The sequence below is a fragment of the Hemicordylus capensis genome, chromosome 2 (assembly GCF_027244095.1).
Source record: "Hemicordylus capensis ecotype Gifberg chromosome 2, rHemCap1.1.pri, whole genome shotgun sequence".
In the NCBI taxonomy this organism is placed as follows: domain Eukaryota; kingdom Metazoa; phylum Chordata; class Lepidosauria; order Squamata; family Cordylidae; genus Hemicordylus; species Hemicordylus capensis.
The window spans coordinates 3,197,403-3,222,988 of NC_069658.1; the positions used below are offsets into that span (position 1 = coordinate 3,197,403).

The following is a 25,586-nucleotide window of genomic DNA, read 5'->3' on the forward strand; positions in this document are numbered from 1 at the left end:
GTTCACCTGCAGCATCTGACACTTTAAAGTTGGAATTCAAGGCAACAGCTGATGGTTGACTGCTATTAGATATTAAATTTCAATGGCTTCCTGTACACGGACTGCCCTCGTAGTAGTGAATGGCTAGTCATGTGTCAGCAACATGCAAATGGCCGCTGTGTATGTGTGGAGGCCATGTGCGTGCCGCCAGCACACGAGGGCAGCTGGGGGAAGCGCTGCTGGCACACAATTATAGCTGGGGGGGGGCACCACCAAAACAGGAAGCTGCAGTGAGCGGCAGAGGAACAGGTATGGACCTGCTCTCCTCCCTCTTAAAGGTGTGGGGGGTGTGTGTGGAATGAGGGGAAAATGCCTTTTCTGAAAGCTGCATTGTAATTACTTTGTTCTCATGGAATGGGAAAGTGTCTTTACAAGAAGTGTGAGACAGAACTCAGGTTTGCACTGGTCAAGAAATGGTTAATAGGGTTTGTAAGTTGCCTTGCCAAAGTGCAAGCTGAAAAGCCATAAATTTGCTGACAGGCTAGAGGGGGAAAAGGCCCCCCTTTCCTTGTATCTCCTGAAAAAGCAAAGGCCTGAAAAATAAAACCTCAAGGACATCTGGCTAGAGAAAGAGAATAAGAGATGCTTCATTGTACCAAGAGGAATGTTTGTCTAAATTAGCAATGATTATAATATTTGTAATATGACGGACAATGATGTTAACCAATGAAACGATTGGTCCCTCGGGGCTGAATGTTGACGCCCAGCTATGTAATTATGCAAAGGCGTAATGATAGGGGGGGCAGGGGGGGCACGTGCCCCCGGCGCCATCTTTGCTGGTCACATGGGGGGGCGCTGCCATGACCCCTGCCGATCCCAATTAAAAAAAAAAATTAATGCAAAAACCGCGCCGCGGCGCCCAGGCAACCCTCACTTCCGGCTTCCATGCGACTTCCCCCCTCATACAGAGTGGCAGAATGCAGCCACTCTGTATGTGGGGGAAAGTTGCATGGAAGCCGGAAGTGAGGGTTGCATCACTTCCGGCTTCCATGCGACTCCCCCCCCCCCGCATACAGAGTGGCAGAATGCAGCCACTCTGTATGTAGGGGGAAGTCGCATGGAAGCCGGAAGTGAGGGTTGCCTGGGCGCGTCGGGAGACAAGACAAGGCGGCGGGAATGCTGAGAGCCCTCCAGCTGGAGGCAGGAGAGAGAAGCTGCTTGCTCGGAGGCAAAGCCCAGTCCAGGAGCAGTAAGTAAGGGAGCCCTGGCGGCGCCCCCATGTATTCCGCACAGGGGCTGGCGGAGGGAGCAACCTACCCGCTCCCCGCTGTCTAGATTCCCAAATCTTCTGCGAAAAGGCGGGAAAGGGGGCAGAAGCAGGGAGCCTGCCTGCTGCAGAACCGTGTTTGCATTTGTTGGAGCAGCCATAAACAAACAAAAAAAACCCAACACAACCCACCCACCCCCACACTAAAAATAAAAAGCCTGGCAAAATAGATACGTTTTCAGAAGCTTCGTAAAGGACAGAAGGAAGGGAGCATTACACATTTTTGAGTTCCAGATCAAATGCACTCTGTGTATGCTCCAAGGCATTCTGTTTAATTTCATTTGTTCTTGGCTGAGCTTTGCCATGAAAAACAGGCACCGGGGCTAAGACCTCATGAGCAATGGTTAAAATAAGCTCAGCCAGTGATTTGTAAAAGCACCTAGAAACTCGAATAAATCTAGAGGGAGCACTCCAAACTTTACTGGCTTGCATGTTCTGGAACTTAAATGCTTAGAAAGCATTAAAATAACACTTGTCTTGCTTTCTGTGGGCAGAAGATAGATGTTTATTCCACTGGCTTAGCTGAGTGTGGTAAGACTGTGAAGTAAGGGGGGCGGGCGGCAATGTTTATGAGGGCTTCAGTTCATAGCCCACCATTAACTATAGTTAATAAGAGCTAAATATATAATTTTACTATAAGGCTTCATATTATTTTACTATATCAGTGTCCTTGTCATTGATATATTCAAGCAACTACATATGGAAACAAAGTGGTATTTGACCTGTATTAACAAATGTCTCTTTGTGGTTTAGTTATTGTGGGGCTTTAAGATTGTTCTTTAGCCATAACTGGCACAAGTTAATGCGCATACAAACCTGCAATCTATCCACTATAACCCAAAATGTGTCACTAAAAATTATGAAGGTGCTGCTCAGTATATCTTGGTTTTAATATGATGTGTACTGATTGCTGCTAGATGCATTTTCCCAGAAAGTGATTTTGTTGCTTTAAACACAGGCTGAAGTATTCATAAAGAGTACAGGGTTACACTTTGCAGTGATTGTATGGCAGTGAGTGGGGATTTAGTGCTACCAACACTGTGTTTATTAAAGACAGTAATTGCCATGAAGTTTAATGGAATACTGCTGTCATCCAGATATCTGGCTACTTAAAAAGAACATAGGAACATAGGAAGCTGCCATATACTGAGTCAGACCATTGGTCTATCTAGCTCACTATTGTCTTCACAGACTGGCAGCACCTTCTCCAAGAAGAATTTACAATGACTCCCAATACTACTCCTACACCTGCCTCCTACTTTCACTTACTGTAGCTTTTCTCATTACACTGTCACTTAGTGAAAGGCATACAAATGGAGGAAGCACTAAGTGACTACTATGAAGAAATACCTACACGTAGAGTGCTATCTAATGAATAATATAAAAAGTTAAAATAAAAACACATTCAAATCTCTTTTAGTAACAGTGGCTTCTAATTGTTGCTCAAACAGATTAACAAGCATAACTTTCAGATAAATTAAGATTTGAATTTATGGTGTACCTTCAAAATTGCATGGCCTCCTGAATACACAGATATTTTGTAATAGCCCTAATCACAGGGGTGTGGCTTGAGGCCAGATAGCTGAGTTTGTGTTTATAGAGGCTCACTTTCTGTACCAGGCAGAATGTGAGCATAGGCAGGCACTGGTGGAAGAGTAGATTATGTGACAGTCAGATGTATGTTGGGGGGGCGGGGGGGCGCAATTTCAGTGCTTGCCCTGGGCGCCGTTTTCCCTAGTTACGCCTCTGTAATTATGCCAGAGTGTAATTACCCAAAACAAAGGCAGCTGCGCGTGACTCTCAAGTCTACCGTGAGGTACTGGGAGAAGCCACCAGCGCTGGGTCAAAATAAACGGTGATTTTGCTTCTTTCAACCATCTCTGCCATCTGGTTTATGGTTCTGGGGAATTTGTTGCCCCTCAGGTAACATGTGCTGTGAACTGCTGTTTGGAAAATTGCAATTCATGTGCATCCTTACCAAAAATACGAACTGTATGTAGATCAGACATGGGGTGCAAAACAGTGAAGATTTCAGGTGAGGGGGGCATTTGTTCGAGTATGGTTGCCTTATAAGGTGAGATAAGGATGTTCCCAATATTCTAGACCAAAACAAATAATCGAAAACCGAGGAGATTCTATCGTATTGGATGATGGAAAGAAATGGAACCATTTGAGGCTTTCCAGCATGCATTGGATGGGACCAGAGGGAAGGGAGTCTGCTCTCCCGGGAGGAACTGGAGAGGAATCTGAACTTGCCTCTAGTTTTGACCTCACAGCTGAGGCTGATGAACGTGATGGCCAGTCCTCTGTAGGAGAAGAACAAACAGCTCCTGTGCCTGAGCATGTGAGAGCTGGAGACTTCAAGGCTTAGTCACTAGATTTTAAACCAATTCAATTTTTGGTTGTTATAAAGGGGAGTCGTCTTCTATATAATCTAACTATCTTTTGCATTTAGTTGATTGGAAGTTTGCCCCAGAGTGGGGGGGGGCCTGTAGAGAGTGGGGTGGGGGCCCCACTGCGGCGGGGGGAGGTCAGAATAGAAAGTAAAAGGGGGCAGGGAGAAGGAGCAAATGGCGTTGTTGGTGAATAAGCCTTTAGCTAAATCTACATTTCTTAGGAACATAGTAGGAAGCTGCCATATACTGAGTCAGACCATTGGTCTCTCTAGCTCAGTATTGTAATGTCTGCACAGACTGGCGGCAGCCTCTCCAAGGTTGCAGGCAGGAGTCTCCCTCAGCCCTGGGTTCCAGAGGACCAGCAAGAGTGCCCTAAATCACTTGCAAACAGAAAGCTAGTGAGCTAGGCAAAACATTCAGGGAAACCCACTCACATTTCTTAAAAGAGTGTGTGGTAGCCAAAAGAGTGTGGAGCTGTTAGAGTGGCCTGATTTGGAAAAACAGACTTGGGAAGAACTAACCTCGGGTTTGAGCGACAGAACCTCCTTTTGAGGTCCCAGAAAGAAACCTTCAAGGAAACGGGACGGAACGGGTGCCCTCATACTAGGGAACTGGAACGTTCCCCTTCTCGTAATCAGGTTAGTAAACCTGTATGTCATTTATGCAATGCTCCTGCATAGGAATAGGGAGGGAAGACGCGACCAAGAGGTTCACGCAGATGAGAGAGTAAATCTCTTCTGGAAAAGTTTGTATGGTTATGTGCAAAAAGACAAGAGTATCTCTTCTAAACAGCAATGGGACAAATTGTGGAAATGGACGTTGGATGTAACCCTCCCGATTACCTGATGTGCCTTGAAATCCCCCACCCCCGAGTTACAGTACTGCCTGCATATACTTCATAACCTTGAGGGTTTCCAAATCCTTGTGTGTAAATCTTTGTAGATTTATCATGTACAAACAACCACTTTGTATATAATTGTGCTTTGGCAACGTACTGTATGCTTTGGTAGTTTGTTGGTTCAATAAAAAAAAAAATTGTCCTATCTTGGAGATGCTGCCAGGGAGGGACCTTGAAACCATATTATGCTCTTCTCAGAGGGGTGGCTCCATCCCCTGAGGGGAATCTCTTGCAGTGCTCCCACTTCTAGTCTCCCATCCAAATGCAACCAGGGCAGACCCTGCTTAGCTCAGGGGACAAGTCATGCTTGCTACCACCAGACCAGCTCTCCTTAGTTTGTGTGTATGAGGGAAGCAGCTACAAAACAGATTCCTCCAACCTTTGCTGCTGCTGCTCAGTCGCGGCAACGCGAAAATCCTGGATGCATTTCCCCCCATGGGTTCTATGGGCAGCTCTCACTACCATTGGGGGCGGCGAGTTGTTGCGGGGGAAACTGAAAGAACCCGTCACTGACCCCTTTCCGTTAGTCTTAACTTTTCAGTCTATGTTCCCAACCAGCTGTTATTCTGTTTCCGGCTTAGTCGCTTCTCATTGGCCACCTGACCAGGCCGCTCACTTCCGGTTCTCAATCCAAGATGGCGGCGGCAGCAACAGCGGCGGAGCTGCAGCAGCTGCAGGGCCGGCTGGAAGCCCTGGAGGGGCGCATCTTCGGGGCTCCCGGAGGGCCCGAGGGCTCCAGGAAGGTAGCCGCCTCCCTCATCGGCGGGGACGGGCCTGTTCGTGTCCTTAGCGCCGCTTGGGTGGTTGAGAGTGCCTCGAAAGCTGGGCGCTGCAGAGGCGCTGCCACGCTCTGGGACTGGGCGCCGCTCCCCCGCTTAGCGGGCCGCAGCAGGCCCTCCAATGCCTGACAGTGATTCCAGGCAACCCCAGAGAGATGCTGCTGGTCAGTGCAGACAGTACTGGCCCAGGTGGGTCAAGGGCAGTGTTCCCTCTCACAGGGAATCCCAGACGTTTTTGACTACAACTCCCGTAATCCCCAGCCAAAGGCCATTGCAGCCGGGGATGCTGGGAGCTGTAGTCAACAACATCTGGAATTCCTCGCTAGAGGGAAGGCTGGGTGGTTGGTTTTGTGTTCTAGTTTTTTTAAACACAAAAGTCTCCATTTCAACCCCTAGCGATTCTACATTTCAAACTGGGCTGAGGGAAACCCCTGTCTGGGACCTTGGAGACCTGCTAGTCAGTGTAGACCAGGGCTGGGGAACCTTGGCCCTTCAGCTGTTTTTGAACTACAACTCCCACCATCCTCAGCCACTGACTGGGGATGATGGGAGTTGTAGTTCAAAAACAGCTGGAGGGCCAAGGTTCCCCACCCTTGGTGTAGACAGTATATAAGTAGATAGGCCTAAGGTGTGACTTCATACAACGTAGCTTTTTTGTTGTTGTTGTTGCTGACAGGCTCAATGTCTAATACAGTTGCCTTCATTATTATTACTGCTACTACAACTTTTAAGAACTGGAAGCAAGAAATGCTGCAAGTAAATCTGTAAGCAACTTAGTGCTAGCATAAATAAATGAGTTTTGACTGATACAGATTACTTCTCCTTGTTCCAATCAGCTTCGTGAATAGCAATGCATAATGTAGAACATTCTCTGTCATGATGTGGAGATGGTCATTTAGGAAACATAGGAAACTGCCATATACTGAGTCAGACCATTGGTCTATCTAGCTCAGTATTGTCTTCACAGACTGGCAGCGGCTTCTCCAAGGTTGCAGGCAGGAATCTCTCTCAGCCCTATCTTGGAGAAGCCAGGGAGGGAACTTGGAACCTTCTTCTGCTCTTCCCTGAGCGGCTTCATCCCCTGAGGGGAATATCTTGCAATGCTCACACATCAAGTCTCCCATTCAGATGCAACCAGGGCAGACCCTGCTTAGCTGTGGGGACAAGTCATGCTTGCTACCACAAGACCAGCTCTCCTCTCCTCTCCTTTGCTAGTTTTAAAAGGGGATTGGCCACATTCATGGAGGACAGAGTTGTCTAATGACTATATGGGTTCTCCAGGTTCAGGGGCAGTATGAATAGCAGTTGCTGGAGTACTGCAACAGTAAAGAATTGTTCCCTTCAAGCCCTGCTTCTAGGCTTCCTGGAGCAAACAGGGTCCTAGATGAGATCAACTCTTGGAGTGATCCAGCACAGTTCTTCTTAAAGTTATTAACCTGAATGCCACAAATTAGGAGGAAGTGTAGTCGTAGAAAGATATGAAATTGGTGAGGGACTGGCAAGCAACAGAAAACTAGCAGACTGGGAGGGTGAATCTACTGAAATTAAGATGATGAGCAAGAACTAGAGAGAAGTTTACAAACAGCACAATATTAAATTGAATGTAAAATAGGTGGCTGGTTGCCTTAGCAATGCCTTATAGCATATATAGGAAATAACAATTTCCTATAGCTCAAAAAACATACATTAATTCTCCAAACAAACTGTTTAAAAGAAAGAACTCGAAATGGGGTTTGGGGGTGGCGGCTGACCGATCAGACCTCGTCTTCTTTCAGCATCTGGTCTTTCTGACCAGGAGCTCCCGGCAATCAGGCCTAGCACAGACTGGCACTCAACAGCCAGAGGGAGGGCAGGTGGGCACCCAACCACCCCCCAAAATCAGGAAATTAAAAAACTTGGATGGGTGGTGGGGGAGCCCACCATCAAAAGGGGAGAAACCCCACAGCAACCAGTTGAGGTTACTTGAGTGCTGGAACTTAGGGAAACAAAAAGCAGTTAGTACTGCAAAAGAAAAACGAGACAGATAAGCTTCTCTCTCCACCAGCAGAAGGCCAAGCAGAGCAGTGTCTGCTACAGTGCAGAGGCAGTGGGTCCAGCAAGGCAGGAAGGGTCCCCAGTAAAAGGCAGGTGGAAGGCAGCAGGCAGACACAGCAATGTAAATCTCTTCCTGTCTGCCTGGGCTTTAAATACAGAGTTGCCCTGACAACACTTGATTTGGAATGATAACAAGCCAACCAGAGGAAAGGAGATTGCAAGCCAACCAGAAGAGAGCAGCACAAAACCAATCATCAAGGGAGGAAAAAAAAGTAAACCAGCTGACAAAACGGCAGCCACCATAGCCACTCAAACCTTTGAACCAGTTTGCACTGAACTAGGTTCAATTTGCTTCAACCATGGACCAGCCGCCTTTCCTGAGGGCCGATCCAGTTCACAATTGAACCAGCCTCAGGGTTTCTTGTAAAGCAGTTGATTTGCTCAGTTATTAACTAGATCTTCTCTCTTGTAGATAGCAGATGGCTTGGTCAAAGTTCATCTGGCACTGGGGAACATTGCAAGCAAGAGAGAGAGAGTCAAAATTCTTTACAAAAAAAGTAAGTACTTTTAATTATCTGTTTGTAAAAGGTTTGAGCAACTGACGTGAGAGGAGTCTTGTGACTTTTTGAGATGGGGGTAGTCTGGAGATCCCCTTGTAGAAGTGGGAAGCTGTCATGCGGGATGGAGGGAGGGGAGCTTCTTGGTGACAGTGCAGCTTTGTCTTCTCTTAAGGCTGGTGTGAGTCTCTTCAGTCCTACCACGTGGTCCAGTAGTGGGTCTTTACCTTGGAATGAGGTGGTGAGTGCAGAGTCGACTTTTATGGCAGCCTTCCTTGGCCTCTGTGCTGATTGTAGGGTCCTGGAAATAATCTTTTTATAGGAAACCCTAATGGGGCTCAGGGGGTCCCTCTCATGTTGAGCAGGGGAGAGCAGCTGACCCTCCTTAGCTCCAGTAAAGTTTCCCTCAGGGGGCTGTTGCTAGTGCCTGCCTTGTGTTTCTTTTTAGATTTTGCCCAGGTTCATACGTAACAGTGATAAGGTCAATGCTGAAGGTCAATGAGCTTAGACCCTTAATGCCTACACACTTAACCAGTACAGCTTTCCATTAGGTTATGACAGCTGGCTGTAGGCTTGCAGGTCCTTTGTCTAAATTAATGATACTTTCTTTGGTCTTGCAACAATGGAAATTGAAGATTGCTCCCAGCATGGAGGACTGCCATGTGGACTTGGTGACTTTAATACATGCATTGCTTGTATGTGAAGTTGATTACAACAGGTTATTATGTTAATAACCAATACATATGCTTGTTTGCTTCTGCCATTGGGAAGCTGATTCTCTCTTCTTCTATTCTCTTTCTCATCCAAGTTGAAGATATTATAAAATATTTGGATCCTCAGTACATTGACCGAATTGCTGTTCCAGATACAATGAAGCTGCAGTTCATCTTGGCAGGTATTTCACACAGTCCTTGGTTGGGGAGGGAGCACTGGCTGTCTTAATATTTAGAACTTGGATATTTTCTTGTAGGAAAGCATGGCAGTTCAGATGCCAAGTTAAGCTGTGAAAAACGGCCCTAGGCTCTTAACACAGAACCATACCCTGCAGAACTCCTAAGTGCTGCTTCACTAGCTGAGGTACCATTGGTGGGAACCTGGAACTGGGCCTTCTCAGCAGTTGTGCCTAAATTGGGAAACTCTGCTCCCCAGGAAGCCCGCCTGATCCCCCTCTGCTGCTGTCTTTAACAGAACAGTGCAAACTATCCTGTTCTGCTAGGTATGAGAAGGGCTGCTGATCAGATAGTGTAGTCTGCATCTACTGTTTTCGTGATTGTTTTGTGTGAGTTTGTTTGTTCCTGAATTGTATACTAGTGTCTTAAGTGTGTTTACTTTGAACAAAAGCAGAACATACTTTTTTCTTTTTAAAAAAACAAATAAGGATCTGTGCTTGTGCACTTTTCCAGTGCAAGTTCTCACTTGTTACTATGAAGTTCCAAAACTGAATAGTCTCCTGCTGAGGCTTCAGAAAACTCTGACTTTCTGACCTAGTGATCATACACTGCTGATTTTTTTTTTTTAAAATTTCCTCATTGTATTTATTTCAAACATTATGCTGCATTTCTGGTCTGTGCTCTCTGAATTAGACTTTTAACCAGGTTTCTTTAAAAACTTGCCTCTTGGTTTTTTAATAATTGCTTTTGAATTTTAAGAATGTTGTTTAGATTTGTACACTGCATAGTGTATAAATCATAGGCAGGATATAGGTATGCTAAATATTATGGGCCAGATTTGCTCTTAATGCAATGAAAATCATCCATGAAAATAGAATTAAAACATTAACAACAAAAAAATCTATATGGTACCAAATAGTAAAAACATTAAAGCAGCAGATCTGATATCAAAACAGAAAATATGGAAAGATGTTTGCTTTTAGGCCAGTCACCCAAGAGCTCTTTGGAATCAGAAAATGTATTCCATCGTTTGAAAAATCATGAATGAGCAAGCCTAGGTGGGAGGTGAGCACTGGAGCGGAAAGAGTCCCTGCTGCTTCTTGGAGATGTGGGGTGGCTTGTCCCCTACTTAATTTTTCTGCAGGATGATTTCCCGCTTCTAAAAATTCAATAAATAAAAATGCTGTGGCCAGCATACAAACTAGCCCTACACAGATACAGCAGTGCAGGTTCCAGATTACCGCTGCACTGTTGCTTAAGCAAGGGATGGGCGATTTTCTCTTATCTCCCCTTCCCTCTGAAGCCCACTTTGTGTCACCACAATACGTCCCTGAGGATCACGCAGCCCTCAGGGACATATTGTGGTGATGCACAGTGGACTGACTCCAGAGGAAAAGGGGAGACTGGAGAAAATCTCCCCTTCCCCTACTCAAGCATCAGCACAACAGTCGACTGGAACTTACACTACTACACCCTTGCAATGCTAGTCCTGAAGTTGGTCATTGTTTCATGAAATCCGCTAGAAACATGAATGGATGCAATGCAGTATGAGGCAAGTCCTGCAATTTCAAAGTTGTAATTAATGCTTTTCAGGTGATTGTCCCTAGGAAATGTGTGAGAGTATGTATATGTGTATTCCAGTAAAACTTAGGCCTGTTTATTAGACTCTCCAGTTCCAACTGAAATGCACCCACCTCCCCAGTTCTGCATGGAGGCAGGTGCTCCGGGTGTGGTCAGCCATACTTGCCACTTCTGCCATAGGGAGGCGGGGCACATTTCACCAGAGCTGGGGGCTGCAAATGGGAAGCCAGGAAGCTGTGCAGGACACGTGGGAACTGCAGTTCTTCCTGGCTCTGTCTGCCATGCGCCTCCTTGGCATCCCATTCACACTCTACTGGCAGTTTTGCAGCTTCCTGGTGTCCCATTCGCAGCCTCTGATTCTAGTGAAAATCCTCCCCGTACATGGCGGAAATGGCACATACTAGAGGTCCCGCCTCCACGCAGCACCAAGGAGATGTTGCATTTCCAATGCACAGGCTGCTTTAACATTTCTTTCCACCTAAATCTTTGAATTTTTTCCAAGCATAACATTTAAGCTGCATTCAGTGTATTTAGTGATGGCTGGATAATTTAAGCAGATTCTCCTTTTGGATTTGCTGTGCTCAGCAGAGGCTGCATGAGCTACTGCCATTGAATGGCAAGTGACTTCCACTATTACTACAAATGTGTATATACTGCTCTTCAAGCAAAGTTTTCAAAGTGGTTTACGTAGAAAAATAAATAATACACAATTAGTTAAGATGGTCCCCTTTCCCCAAAGGCCTCACAGTCTAAAAAGAAACATAAGGCAGATACCAGCAACAGCTGCGGGAGGGATGCTGTGCTGGGGCTGGAGAGGGCCAGTTAATATTCTGCCTCCGTTAATATTTATTTATCATATTCTATAGACTACCTGATATGTGCAACTCTAGGCAGTACACACAATTTAAAACACAACAAATATAAAAGAATAAAAACAATTTCACGGAATAACAAGTTAAAACAATCTCACAGGATAAAAACAATTCAGCAGTCTAAAATTTATTGCAGTTAAAAGCCTGAGAAAACGTGCGTGTCTTGAAGGTTTCCCTAAAAGCAAACAGAGAAGCAGATGGTCTTATTTTGACAGGGAGCAAGACACATACCTGTACCAGGCCCAACCCATTACTAGGCAACCATAATATTGTAGTCAGAAGGAGTCTTCCTTTTAGGAGTCCAGAGCAATACGTTTGGCCCCAGCCCTCAGTCCCACCCCTGAAGGCTGCCACCAAAGTCTGGCCCCCTTTGGCAGCCAGCTTTGGCGGCAGCCTGCACACGGCCCGCCCACCAGTAGGCTGTGCTGGCGGCTGCACCCCCAGCGTTGCTCCCCTTTATTAGGGTCAGAAGTTTAAAAGCCCAACATGCATGGCTGTTGCCCACCCTGTCGGGCAAACCCAGCCCAGGTGCAAGATGTTCCAGCAATTAAATTGAGCAAAACGCCCAATAACAGGTAGCAGCCAAAGGGAGAAGTGCACAGAAGCCGCAGCCAGAGTCCCTCTCCCAGTCCAGAGAAGCGGGTTGGGTGGAAGCCAGATGGAGCCAACTCCTGTCTCACAGTGTCTCTTCCAGTCACCTCATCTCTGTTGCCCTGTCCTTCTCCTCAAACAGAAGAGCAATCCATTCTGGCTCAAGCGGCACTCCTGGAGCAGGTGAGCAGCCTGCAGCCATACGTGGACAGCGCACATATCAAAGGTGAGTGTCTTTCTGCCCCTCGTCCCAAGGACCAGATTCTCTGCTTCTCCCAATGGCTGAGATCCAGATCCATGTTACTTTTCCCAGGTATAGCAATTAGCTTGACTATACCTCATACTGGCCAGCATCCAGACTAACTACACGTGCATGGAAGAAAGTTTTGTGCATGAGGGGCCATTTAATCATCATCATCATCATCATCATCATCATCATCATCTTTATTTGTTAGCTGTCCCATAACAAATTGTTCTCTGGGCAGCTAACAACAAAGGAGTAAAACATAGAATAAAAACACATAACACATTAAATCATAACAGACCCCCCCCAAAAAAAAAGATTAAAAGAAAATACAAAATACAATACAAAGCAGCTTGAAAACTCATCTTAAAATTAGTTTAAAACGAGAACAAATCTGAAAACCCGAATTTAAAAAGCCCTGGGTGAACAAAAAGGTCGTTACCTGGTGTCTAAAAGAACAAAGTGATGAAGTTGGGAGACCCTAACTGGGGAGGCTATTCCATAAACAGGGTGCAACCACCGAAAAGGCCCTCTCCCTGGTAGCCACCTGCCTCACCTTGTTTGTCAGGGGCACTTGGAGGAGGGTCTCTGAAGGTATGGGTAGGGACCTATGGGGCAAAGCACTCTCTCAGGTAACCTGCTATTTGCCAATCTCTTCCCTTTGCAGTCCTCTGTGCTTCTTGAAAATGTTCCTGAGGATTTCAGGACACTTGGCAGGAGGGGGGCAGTAGAGGGAAGCGGGGATCAGCAAGAATCACTCCTCCCTAGTTGGACATGCAAAAACTTTCTTCTATGCTAGTTGCCTGGATTTCAACTGTTACCTTTGCAACTCTAGTGTGGGAGAAAATTGTTGTGTAGCAAAATCATGCCACTTTCTGTTTTGTGCAGTTGCTACCTGTGCTGAGCTCAGGTCTTGCATCTCTTTTAAAAGGACGGAAAGATAGCCCAGCAAAGTACACTGAGGGAAATAAGTATTTGATCCCCTGCTGATTTTGTCCGTTTGCCCTCTGACACAGAAATGACCAGGCTATAATTGGAATGGTAGGTTTATTGTAGCTGTGAGAGACAGAATAACAACAAACAAACCCTCAAAAGCCCAGTGCCCAAAAGTCAGCGATGGATTTGCATTGTAGTGAGGGAAATAAGTATTTGATCCCCTATCAACCAGCAAGATTTCAGGCTCCCAGGTGTCTTTTCACTATATGCAGGTAACGAGCTGAGACGAGGAACACCCTCTGTAAGGGAGTGCTCCTAATCCCAGTTTGTTACAGTACCTGTATAAAAGACACCTGTCCATAGAAGCAAGCAATCACTCAGCTTCCAAACTCACCACCCTGCCCAAGACCAAAGAGCTGTCGAAGGATGTCAGGGACAAGGTTGTAGACCTGCACAAGGCTGGACTGGGCTACAAGACTATCACCAAGCAGCTTGGTGAGAAGGTGACTACAGCTGGCACGAGAACTCGCAAATGGAAGAAACACAAAATAACTGTCATTCTCCCTCGGTCTGGGGCTCCATGCAAGATCTCACCTCGTGGAGTTGCAATGATCATGAGAACGGTGACAAAGCAGCCCAGAACTACACGGGGGGAACTTGTCAATGATCTCAGGGCAGCTGGAACCATAGTCACCAAGAAAACAATTGGTAACACACTACGCCGTGAAGGACTGAAATCTTGCAGTGCCCGCAAGGTCCCCCTGCTCAAGGCAGCACATGTACAGGCCCGTCTGCAGTTTGCCAATGCACACCTGAATGATCCAGAGGAGAACTGGGTGAAAGTGTTGTGGTCAGATGAGACCAAAATCGAGCTCTTTGGCATCAACTCAACTCGCCGTGTGTGGAGGAGGAGGAGTGCTGCCTATGAGCCCAAGAACACCATCCCCACCATCAAACATGGAGGTGGACACATTATGCTTTGGGGGTGTTTTTCTGCTAAGGGGACAGGACACCTTCACCGCATCGAAGGGACGATGGACGGGACCATGTACCGTCAGATCTTGGGTGAGCACCTCCTTCCCTCAGCCAGGGCATTGAGAATGGGTCGTGGATGGGTATTCCAGCATGACAATGACCCAAAACACACAGCCAAGGCAACAAAGGAGTGGCTCAAGAAGAAGCACATGAAGGTCCTGGAGTGGCCCAGCCAGTCTCCAGACCTTAATCCCATAGACAATCTGTGGAGGGAGCTGAAGGTTCGGGTTGCCAAACATCAGCCTCGAAACCTTTCTGACTTGGAGAGGATCTGCAAAGAGGAGTGGGACAACATCCCTCCTGGGTTGTGTGCAAACCTGGTGGCCAACTACAAGAAACGTCTGACCTCTGTGATTGCCAACAAGGGTTTTGCCACCAAGTACTAAGACAACTTTTGTGAAGGGATCGAATACTTATTTCCCTCACTACAATGCAAACCCATCGCTGACTTTTGGGCACTGGGCTTTTGAGGGTTTGTTTGTTGTTATTCTGTCTCTCACAGCTACAATAAACCTACCATTCCAATTATAGCCTGGTCATTTCTGTGTCAGAGGGCAAACGGACAAAATCAGCAGGGGATCAGATACTTATTTCCCTCACTGTAGCTGCTCCTGTTGTAGCAGAGAGCAGGCCCTGTACTAGAACTTGGCCCTCTCAAATGTGTCGAGCAGATCTCTGTCCCTAGAAGTGTGGCTTATTTCTAACATGGCACCTTCCACTATCTTCTCTTCCTTTATGGTGCTGTCTCATTACTGACATTAGAATCTAGATGCACAGTTGACTTGTGTGTGGCTCTGTGGGCAACTGGATGGGGTGTGCATGGCACAGTGGGCCACTTGTGGAGTCTGCAAGTGGCACCAGTTGTGGCTGGGCCCAGGCCACCCGTGAAACATTGAGCCTGCACAGTGAACACCAGCAGCCAGGGCAATACAGTGATGTGGTGAGCCCTCTTCAGACAGTATGTTGCACTTGCATTCAGATTCAGATGTCTGTACATGCATGCATGTTTTTGTATGGATGCCTGTGCCTGTGTTCATTTTGAAAGTGAGCCGGGTACAGCAGAAACCTGGACTGCCTGCTACCAAACGCCTCATTTTCTAAACAAATCGGATGAAAGCCTGCTCGGGGGCTCTTAGCTCAGGACAAGCGGTGGTGCTGAGTCTCGTCTGTCAGGAATAAAGAGCCTGATCTCTGGTCTTCTGTGGTCTCTTGCAGCTGTTCCTGACCACGCTGCCAAACTGCAGAGACTCTCGCAGATCCACATTCAGCAGCAGGTAGAGTGGATGCCTGAGGAAGCAGAGAATCCCTGCTCAGTTTTTCTATCTATCTATCTATCTATCTATCTATCTATCTATCTATCTATCTATCTAATCTCTATACCACCTGACATGTGCATCCCCTAGGCAGTGTACATAAGTTTAAAATACAACAAATATAAAAACAGGATAAATTTATTTATTTATTTATTTATTTAACCTATTTTTATACCACCCCAAACTTATGTTTTGGGGCAATTATTAAAGCAATTATTATATAAAACCAGTTAAAATTAATTAAAAGCCTGATAAAACAGGTGTGTCTTAAGGGTATTTTTAAAAACAGCCAGAGGTGGAGATACTCTGATTTTAAAAGGGAGTGCATTCCAGAGCCCCGGGGCAGCCACAGGGAAGGCTCAGTCCTGAGTAGCCACCAAACGAGCTGGTGGCAGCTATAACCAGACCTCCCCAGATGATCTTAATAGGCAGGAGGGTTCATCATCATCATCATCAATTCGATTTTTATACCGCCGTTCCAAAAATGGCTCAGGGCGGTTTACAAAGAGAAATAATAAATAAATAAAATGGATCCCTGTTCCCAAAGGGCTCACAATCTAAAAAGAAACACAAAACAGACACCAGCAACAGTCACTGGAGGGATGCTGTGCTGGGGTGACAAAGGAGGTGCTTTCTTAAATACGCTGCACCCATGTCGTTAAGGGCTTTATAAGTAATAACCAGCACTTTGTATTTCTCTTGGAAACATATCGGCAGCCAGTGCAGTTCTTTTAAGATCGGCGTTATATGGTCTCTTTGGGTTGTCCTGGAGACCAGTCTGGCTGCCACATTCTGCACCAAATGTGGTTTCCAGACTACATACAAAGGCAGCCCCACGTAGAGTGCATTACAGTAGCCAAGCCTGGAGATTACTAGCATATGTAGCACTATTTTAAGGTCATTTTCCTCCAGAAATGGGTGTAGCTGGCATGTTGGCCAAAGCTGATAAAAAGCACCCCTGGCCGTTGCCTCACCCTAAGAGACCAGAGAGAGTTTTGGATCCAGGAGCACTCCCAAGCTACGTACTTCTTGTTTCTGGGGAGTATAACCCCATCCAGAACAGGCAAATCTAATCCATTTTTCGAGTTCTAACTCCCCCACAGTCAGTACATCTTGTCTTATTTGGATTCAGTTTCAGTTTGTTATCCCTCATCCAGCCCATTAGTGCCTCCAGGCAGGCATTTAGGGAAGATATGCCACTTTCTGATGAGATCGACATGAAGAAGTAGTTCTGGGTGTCATCAGCATATTGTTAACACCCTGCACCAAATTTCCTGATGATCTCTCCCAACAGTTTCATGTAGATGTTAAAAAGCGTTGAAGACAGTACAGAGCCTTGTCGAACTCTGTACGTTAACTCCTGCTTTGCGGAGCAGCAATCTCCAAGCGACATTATCTGGAATCTGCCAGAGAGGTAGGAACGGAACCACTGTAAAACAGTGCCACCCAATCCCAGCTACCTCAGGCAACCCATAAGGATACGATGGTTGATGTTATTGAAAGCTGCCACGAGATCCAAAAGGATCAACAGAGTCACACTTCCTCTGTCAATACCCAATTGGAAATCATCCAGTAGGCTGACCAAGGCAATCTCAGCCCCATAGCTTGCCCAAAAGCCAGTTTGAAATGGATCTAGATAATTTGTTTTCTCCAAAACTACCTGGAGCTGAGAGGCCACCACCCTCTCAATCATCTTGCCCAACCATATGGAAGACTAGAAACCGGTCTATGATTGGCTAACTCTGAGAAATCCAGTGCAGGTTTCTTCAAGTAAGGTCTAATAGCCGCCTTAAGGCAAGTTTAGGGTTTTTATCTGCTCTGTCTCAGCTGCATAAACTTAAGAGTAGAAGGCATAATATCTTCTGGTTTCCTCTTGAAAAGCAAACCAAAGTCCTGGGTGTCATTTCTAACCCAGCTGAATTGGTCATTGAGATAGGAGTCTGTGTGATTCTGCTATCTCTGGTATTGTGCATGCTGGAAGGACAATTGGCATACAAAGGCCAGCTGTAAATTATCCTTATTTAGATACTTGTCCTGGTAAAGGCCTGCCAAAGCTCTCTTAGGAGAAGGGTCTGGGCCAGCTTGCCTGTGAATCCTGCACCCTGCACCCTGACCTGTTTGTTACTTCTCCTGAGCCGTGGCTGGCAGCTCTCTGGTGTGGGCTTCCCGACCTCTTTGACACACTTAAAATAAAAACAAATGTTGGGGTATACTGCTCACCCCCAAACCCGTGCTCCCCCCCCCCCAGCAGCAGCAGCAAAGCCACTACATGAATATGTTTATGTATTTATATATTTGGCTCCAGAAGTGGGGAGCCTAAATTCCCTCTTTTTGGAGCGGATTCAGAGTGAGTCAGTGCAGCACACTGGTTAGGAGCCCACCTCTAGAGGGTGGAGTGTCGCTAGTTTACTCACTTGAGGGAAAATGGTCCAAAGCATGCTCTTAAATTTCTTCCGGGAACACACAGGGGAGATCAGATGCCTAGTGGCCATCTAGGTCTTCTCTGAAAGGGAAAGAGACTTTCTGTGTGGGAAGTGACCAAGTAGACATTTGTGGGGAAAGGAGTTCCCTTCTGAAGAGGTGGCGCTTCAAAACACTTCAGACAAATAGGAGTCCTCCTGTAGCTAACTTTTTCCTGGCACCTTCTGAGGCTTGCCTCTCTCTGGCATGAAGTTGGGTGCTATCCTGTCTTCCCACACAGGACAGAAATCCCCATTTGCTTAGTGCCTAGACAAATGACACCTCGGTCTACTGGACAGGACAGGACAGGCCTAGGTGCTCTTTCCTATAAGAGGCCAGCTACCTGAGACTTTTCACTGGGTGTCAGCTGTGCTCATAACACAGCAGAGGGTCCGCCCCGCCCCCCGCAAAGTCCCAAACTGTGCTCATTCGTGTGCTTGCAGGACCACACCGTGGGTCAAGTTGTGATTCACACCAAAGAATATTGCACAACACTTTGCAGTGTGGGAATTTTTTGTAGGAAGAAGCAGTGCTTGCAACATTCTGGTTTAGGCCTCCAGTTTGATGGAGCTCTTTTGATGTTGCAGGACCAGTGTGAAGCGGTGACGGAGAATGTCCGGTTACTCCTGGAAGATTACAACAAAATGGTATCCTTTTTTTTTAACCTCGGTGCTCTTGGCTGAAGTACATCACCCCACGGAGTTCAACACCAGGATCGCCTTTGCCTGTTTATGGGTGGAAGCTGGTTCTCTTCTATGAGCTCAGCTTTCCTTGGCCTGTTGCAATATGTTGCACTTCAGCTGATTGTCTTGTCTTCCATTAGTTCAAACTTCTTGATATTTTCTCTCTTCTGCCAAGTTTGTCACACTCACTATAATCAGTTATGAAGGAATTTAAGCATTTGTCTTTTGAGGGAGCCATGATGGTTAAGAACACAAGAAAAACCCTGCTGGATCAGGCCCAAGGCCCATCTAGGCCAGCATCCTGCTTCACACGGTGGCCCATCAGATGCCTCTGGGAAGCCCACAGGCAAGAGCTGGTGGCATGCCTTCTCTCCTACTGCTACTCCCCTATAACTGGTATTTAGAGGAATCTTGCCTCTGAGGCTGGAACCAGGGAATGGCCTATAGCCCTCAGACTAGTAGCCATTGATGGACCTGTCCTCCATAAATTTATCAAAACCCCTCTTAAAGCTGTCCAGGTTGTTGGCTGTCACCACATCTTTTGGCAGAGAATTCCACAAGTTGATTATGCGTTGTGTGAAAAGGTACTTCTTTTTGTTGGTCCTAAATTTCTTGGCAACCGTTTCATGGGATGACCCCTAGTTCTAGTCTTATGCAAGAGGGAAAAATTTCTATCCTTTTTCTCCACACCATGCATGATTTTATAGATCTCTATCATGTCTCCCCTCATTCGTCTTTTTTTCTAAATTAAAAAGCCCCGGGAGTAGTTGCCTTGCCTCATAAGGAAGGTGCTCTCGACCCCTGATCGTCTTGGCTGTCCTCTTCTGCACCTTTCCCAGTTCAACAATGTCTTCCTTTAGGTGTGGTGACCAGAAATGTACACAGTGCTCCCAAGTGTGGCTGCACCTTAGTTTTGTATAAGGGCATTAAAATATTAGCAGTTTTATTTTAAATCCTCCTCCTAATGATTCCAAGCATGGAATTGGCCTTTTTCACAGCTGCTGCACATTGAGTGTTCTGACCATAGGTTTGGTTGGAACAGTACAGAGCAGGTTTTAATGCATTTTTGTTGAGTATTATTCACTGATTTTCATTTTTGGAAATCCCACATAAAAGCTTCTAACCTTGAAGCTGAACAAATGGCTGGTGGGTTTCATAAATGCTGGTGAGGCACAGGGTCCAGGGAGCAAGGCAATTTATAAAGTCCAACCACAAATCATGTATGGCTCAAATCTGGGATTTTCCAGGGGAAATAAGTTGCAGTGAGAAGATCTGATCAGTGCCCCTTTCCTTTAAAAATCTGACTACTTAATTGTGTTGGCATACTGAAAAGAGCTGTTGCTTTCTTATTGGCATCAGTTACAGTTTGTGCAGAATTTAGAAAGTCAAGGGTAATTGACTTGACAGCATCACATGTTTGATACAACTTGCTTTCTGCTTTTGTTTTTAAGGATTTTTTCACCATATAGCCATTGAAATGCAACTTGAACACTCACCAACTTCCTTTTTCCTTAAAAGATTCCCCCAGACTCTGCTCCTCTCCAAGCAGTTTCTCCAGTGGGATGAAAGCCTGGCCCAGCTGGAAGCAGCAAAGCAAGTGAAGCCCCTGCCTGAGTGAGGGCAATGCTGTAGCCGGGCACCCAGTCCTTGGCCAGCATCTCCCTGGAAGAGACGACGGCTTCCCTGCTTCAGATTCCAGGGTGCCCTCCCCTGGACTGCCTGCTTGAGGCAGCAGAAGCTGCTGGGACTGTAGTGCCTGTGAGCCTCGGCTGGCAGTGATGCCGTGGGTGTCCTCCCTTGACGTTGAAATAAGGCTGCATGTCCGTGTGTCTGTCTGTCTTTCCCCCTCTTTAACAGTTTCTCTTTAATTTATTTTAGTTTCTCACTCAGCCAGTTGTTTAGGAACGCAGCTGCTGTTTCCGAGGACCATAATAAAATCCTAATGCCTTCCCAGTGTGGCTGTGGCTGAGGTCTGTTTCTTACTGGGACTGAGCCATTTGGAACTGGCTGCCAGTGGGCTGTGCAAAGCAGCATCATTTTGATCTGTCTCAATGCTTTGGAGAGGGTCTCGATTCAACTTGGCACTTGAGATGGCCAGTCAAATGAGGTTTGGCTGGATTGAGAGGGTGCTTCACATCCGTGCCAAGGCTTCAGCCAGTGGGACTGCTGGAACTCACACACACACACCTGAACCCACACTCTCCAATCCCTGTATTTACTGAGCAGGAGACAGTCACTTAACGTTATTTGGCTTCTACTGTTGACTGTGATGGCTTCAGTTCCCAAAAGATTTCCTCCCCAACCCCTTGCACAGTGAGTGAAGGTGCTGGGCCTCTTGGGAATGATAGCTTTTTCAGGGGCTATCGACATTGCAAACAAAACTCTGTAAGTCTTTGAAACTGAAGCTGCCATGAGCAAAATATAGTTAAGGGGAATGTCTCCTGCCTGGTATGTACTGGGAGTTCCGGATCACATCTGAATCAAAGAGAGTTGAATCAAGCTACTTCAGATCAGTTTTGTCCCTTGGAACTTCACAGATCCCTGTTCATTTGTAAGAATTGTAGCCCACTCTGTTCCAAAGACTCGGGGCAGGTCAAATATGATTTTAACATATTTAAATGGAACTAGAGCATTAGGACTTTATTCATTCCACACCACCTTATCTCTAGACACCAAGGATTGTGCACGTCTTCCAACTTATATTCATTTGTACAGCAAGCATGTGTCTTTATGCATCACATTTGTACTAGGGATGTGCACAAATTGATTTTTTTAAATTTGATTTGTGCCCGAATTGAATCACCCCTGATTTGTTTTGTGTCCAGATTTGTCCCCCTGAATCACCCCAGGTTCGGTTTGAATTTGATTCGATTTGGATCAATTTGGACCATTTATAAAGGTCCTAGGGGGCACCGTATTTGGATGGTGGGTAGGTTCCCATTGGTGCCACCTACTACCCATATTTCAAGGCAGTGGGGCACTTGGTTGATTTTTAATGATTTTTTTGATTTTTTAAAACTGATTTTGTATATTTCCGCCATAGGAAATAATGATGATTAGAAGTCGCCCTATCTGAAACCTAACATGGGTCCCCAGCTTGCTTGCTTGCTTTATTTATTTATTTATTTATTTAAGCTAAGCTCTAGCCCTTGTAGAAGTGGAGGTAAGGAGCAAAATGTGTTGTCACTATTTTTCAATTGTTTGGATTCTTTGTTGTATACTAACATTTCCTCATAACGAATCCCTATGAGGATTCATTGCACACCTTCATTTCTTCTGTTCATTTTGACTATAATTGGACAGTGCCAACTGTCAACTGCCATGTGCCAATTACACACACCCCCACCTGCAAGGCAGTGGGCTACTCAGTTTGTTTATTTATTTATTTTTAATTTTTGAAGTGTTTAGATGATTTGGTGTCTTCATTACACACCTTCATTTTTTCTGTTCATTTTGACCACACTGCTTTGCAGGTGGGGGTGGGGAATTAGTGGCAACCCATTTGCCAACTACGCCACAAGCCACTAGGTACTCAGTTTATATATTAGGAATTTTTGAGGTGTTTAAACTCTTTAGTGTGTAATGAATCCTCATAGGGATTCATTATGAGGAAAGGTTATTAGACACCAAAGAGTATAAACATTTGGAAAAAAATCCTAGAACATAAATTTGAGTAGTACATGGCAGTTGACACTGTCCAAAGACAGTCAAAACAAATAGAAGAAATGAAGGTGTGTAATGAATGCACATAGAGATTCATTGAGGAAAAGTTATTATACACCAAAGAATCCAAACACTTGAAAAACAGTGACCACACATTTTGCTCCATAACTCCACTTCTACAAGGGCTAGCGCTTAGCTTTAAAAAGAAAAAAAGCTGGGAATCTGGGGGAATTAATATTTATTATTTATTTGATTTTGATTTGAATAGGAGGAATCCAAATCTCAAAGCGATTCAAATCAGGCATTATTTGATTTGGACTCTAATCTAGCTAGTGGACAACAGGGGTGATTTGTTCTGTCTCCGAATCAGCTAGATTTGGGTACAACTCGGTTTATATCTGAATCGATTCGCACATCCCTAATTTGTACACGTACAGGAAGCTTAAGAGGGTGCTGTAAGTAGACCTTGGAGAATGTGATGGGGTAGGGGATGGAGGCCCTCATTTAAGGCTTTTAAGTAGAAATCGGCACATTGAATTGGGCCCAGGAGACCCAACTGGATGACCCAGCCCTCTTGGAGCACAGTGTGCTGTGCTCCAATTGAGACTTCAGAACAATTAACGAGCAGGTGCCCATACAGTTCATTAAAGCAGCCTGTTCCTGCTGCAGCCTTCATCAGCGTGCCAGGCACGGAGCAAGGTGCGAGTCCAGCTGCTCATAAGCTGTCCATGGGTGGGGTGGGGGTGTCTATGTGGAGGAAGCAGAGACTTGGGGAGGGGAAGCGAGAGTGCCAGTATAATCCTTCCTGCTAAGCTCAGCCAGCCAGCTCCTTCTGGCCTTGCTACCTCTGTCTAGCACGTGTGAAAGGACTTTCTCTGCTATGGCACCTGGGTTGTGGAACTCCCTGCCCCAGGAGATCCTTCAGGGGCTCTCCCCTAACTTCATTCTGTTTGACAGGTGTTTTTGTACCACTGGACATTTATCATTCACGCATTCATTCATTCATTTATCTGTCACACATGTATACCACCCCAAATGTAAGTCTCTGGGCGGTTCACAACAAAACAACAGATAAAAAGATTAAAACATTACACCAATTAAAATTTAAAATGTTAAAACTATTAAAAACACAATTTAAAAAAATATCTAATTAAAAGCCTGGGTGAAGAAATGTGTCTTGACTGCCTTTTAAAAAGTTGTAAGAGATAGGGAGGCTCTTATTTCAGCAGGGAGCATGATCCAAAGCCTCGGGGCAGCAATGGAGAAGGCCTGTCCCTGAGTAGCCACCAGATGAGCCGGTGGCAACTGCAGACAAACCTTTCCAGATGCTCTCAATGGATGGTGTGTGGTTCATAGTGAAGAAGACGTTCTCTTAAATACCCAGGGCCCAAGCTGTTTAGGGCTTTGTAGGTTATAAACAAGACCTTGTATTTTGCCCAGAAACTGATCGGCAATCAGTGTAGATCTTTAAAGACAGGAGTGATACGGTCTCTCCGAGGTGATCCAGAGATCAACCTGGCTGCCACATTCTGAACCAACTGTGGTTTCCAGACTACTTACAAAGGCAGTCTCACATAGAGCGCATTGCAGTAGTCAAGTCTGGAGGTGACCAGAAGATGTCCTACTGTTCTGATATCATTTATCTCAAGAAATGGATGCAGCTGGCGTATCAGCCAAAGCTGATAAAAGGCACCTCTGGCCACTGCCTCAACCTGGGACACCAGGGAGAGTTTTGTGTCCAGAAGCACCCCCCAGACTACATATCTGTTCCTTCTGGGCAAGTGTGACCCCATCCAGAACGGGCAGATCAAAATCATCCCCTGAGTTCTGACCCCGCACAATAAGTACCTCTGTCTTATCTGGATTCAGCCTCAGCTTGTTATATCTCATCCAGCCCATCACTGCCTCCAGGCAGGCATTTAGGGTGGTTATGCCTGCCTGATATTGACATGGAGAAAAAGAGATGTGGGTGTCATCAGCATACTGATAACAACCTGCACCAAATCTGATGATCTCTCCCAGCAGTTTCATGTAGATGTTAAACATCAGAGACAATACAGAGCCCTGAGGGACACCATCCAAAAGTTCAGATTTTGAAGAACAGTCTCCGAGAGACACCGTCTGGAATCTGCCTGAGAGGTAAGAGTGGAACCACTGCAAAGCAATGCCTCCCACCCCCAACCCCCTCAGACACTCCAGAAGGATACTATTGTCAATAGTATCGAAAGCTGCTGAGAGATCCAAGAGGACCAACAGAGTCGCACTTCCTCTGTCAGTTCCCAATTGGAGATCATCCATCAGGTTGAGCAAGGCAGTCTCCACCCCATAGCCTGCCCAAAAGCCAGTTTGAAATGGGTCTAGAGAATCAGTTTCCTCCAAGACTGCCTGGAGCTGGGAGGCCACCACCTTTGCAATTACCTTGCCCAACCACGGAAGGTTGGAGACAGGCCTGTAGTTGCTTAACTCTGAGGGATCCAAGGCAGACTTGTTCAAAATATGCCTAATAATTGCCTCCTTAAGGCAAGAAGGCATCCTGCTCTTCCTCAGAGAACCATTTATGATCTCTACTAGTCCTTCTACAACAACCCCCCTGCCAGATAATATAAGCCATGTTGGGCAAGGGTCAAGAGGACAAGTGGTAGGCCTCATCACTCCAAGCAGCTTGTCCACATCCTCACGAGTCACAAACTGAAACTGATCCAGCCTGACCAAATAAGAGGAGTTGCTGGACACCTCCGATTCAGATACTGCAGTAATTGTGGGGTCTAAATCCAAGTCGGCCTGAATACAAGAGATTTTATCCACACAAAAATCATTAAATATGTCACAGCGGGTAATAGATGGTTCCAAATTCTGATTCAAGGGAGGAGGGGCACTTACTGGCCCTCTCACAACCCTGAACAACTCTGCAGGATGTGAACTTGCGGATGCAATACAGGCTAAAAAGAATTGCTTCTTTGCCGCCCATATTGCCAGAGCATAGATCTTCAAATGTGCTCTATGTTGTAATCTGTCGGATTCGAGTCGAGTCGTCCTTCACTTGCATTCCAGTCGTCTACCTCGCCGCTTCAGCCCCCATAGTTCTTCCGTATACCAAGAGGCCAATTTTGAAGTGGGTCGGAGAGGACGCTTAGAAACCATCATGTCTACTGCCCTGGTGAGTTTGCTGTTACAATTCCCCTGCAAGGCATCAACAGGATCACCTGCAGAGCCCACACTAAATCCCTCCAATAACCTTCTCGGGCAGACCATCCTAATAGGTCTCTCACCCCTGGGAAGGTGGGGAGTGACTGTGAATCCAACCTTAACCAGATGGTGGTCCGTCCATGACAATAGGGAAATCACTGG

General features: G+C 46.0%; 1 protein-coding gene across 1 annotated transcript; it reads left to right on the plus strand.

Annotated features, from left to right (window-relative positions):
• The first annotated feature begins 4,228 nt into the window (after window positions 1–4,228).
• Window positions 4,229–20,528, plus strand: DCTN3 (dynactin subunit 3). The gene is made up of 8 exons (XM_053302575.1): window positions 4,229–4,340; window positions 5,182–5,343; window positions 7,886–7,970; window positions 8,779–8,865; window positions 12,047–12,130; window positions 15,335–15,393; window positions 18,480–18,539; window positions 20,104–20,528. The coding sequence occupies exons 2-8, from the start codon at window positions 5,236–5,238 to the stop codon at window positions 20,191–20,193; spliced, it is 573 nt and encodes a 190-aa protein (XP_053158550.1). The 5' UTR covers window positions 4,229–4,340; window positions 5,182–5,235; the 3' UTR covers window positions 20,194–20,528.
• The last annotated feature ends 5,058 nt before the right edge of the window (window positions 20,529–25,586 follow it).

Bases quoted from the DNA above. Each gene is read 5' to 3' on its own strand.
- DCTN3 (XM_053302575.1), top strand. From the start codon at position 5,236: ATGGCGGCGGCAGCAACAGCGGCGGAGCTGCAGCAGCTGCAGGGCCGG. The intron at 12,131-15,334 runs GTGAGTGTCTTT...GGTCTCTTGCAG, and splicing joins GGACAGCGCACATATCAAAG to CTGTTCCTGACCACGCTGCC. The intron at 18,540-20,103 runs GTATCCTTTTTT...AGATTCCCCCAG, and splicing joins TGGAAGATTACAACAAAATG to ACTCTGCTCCTCTCCAAGCA.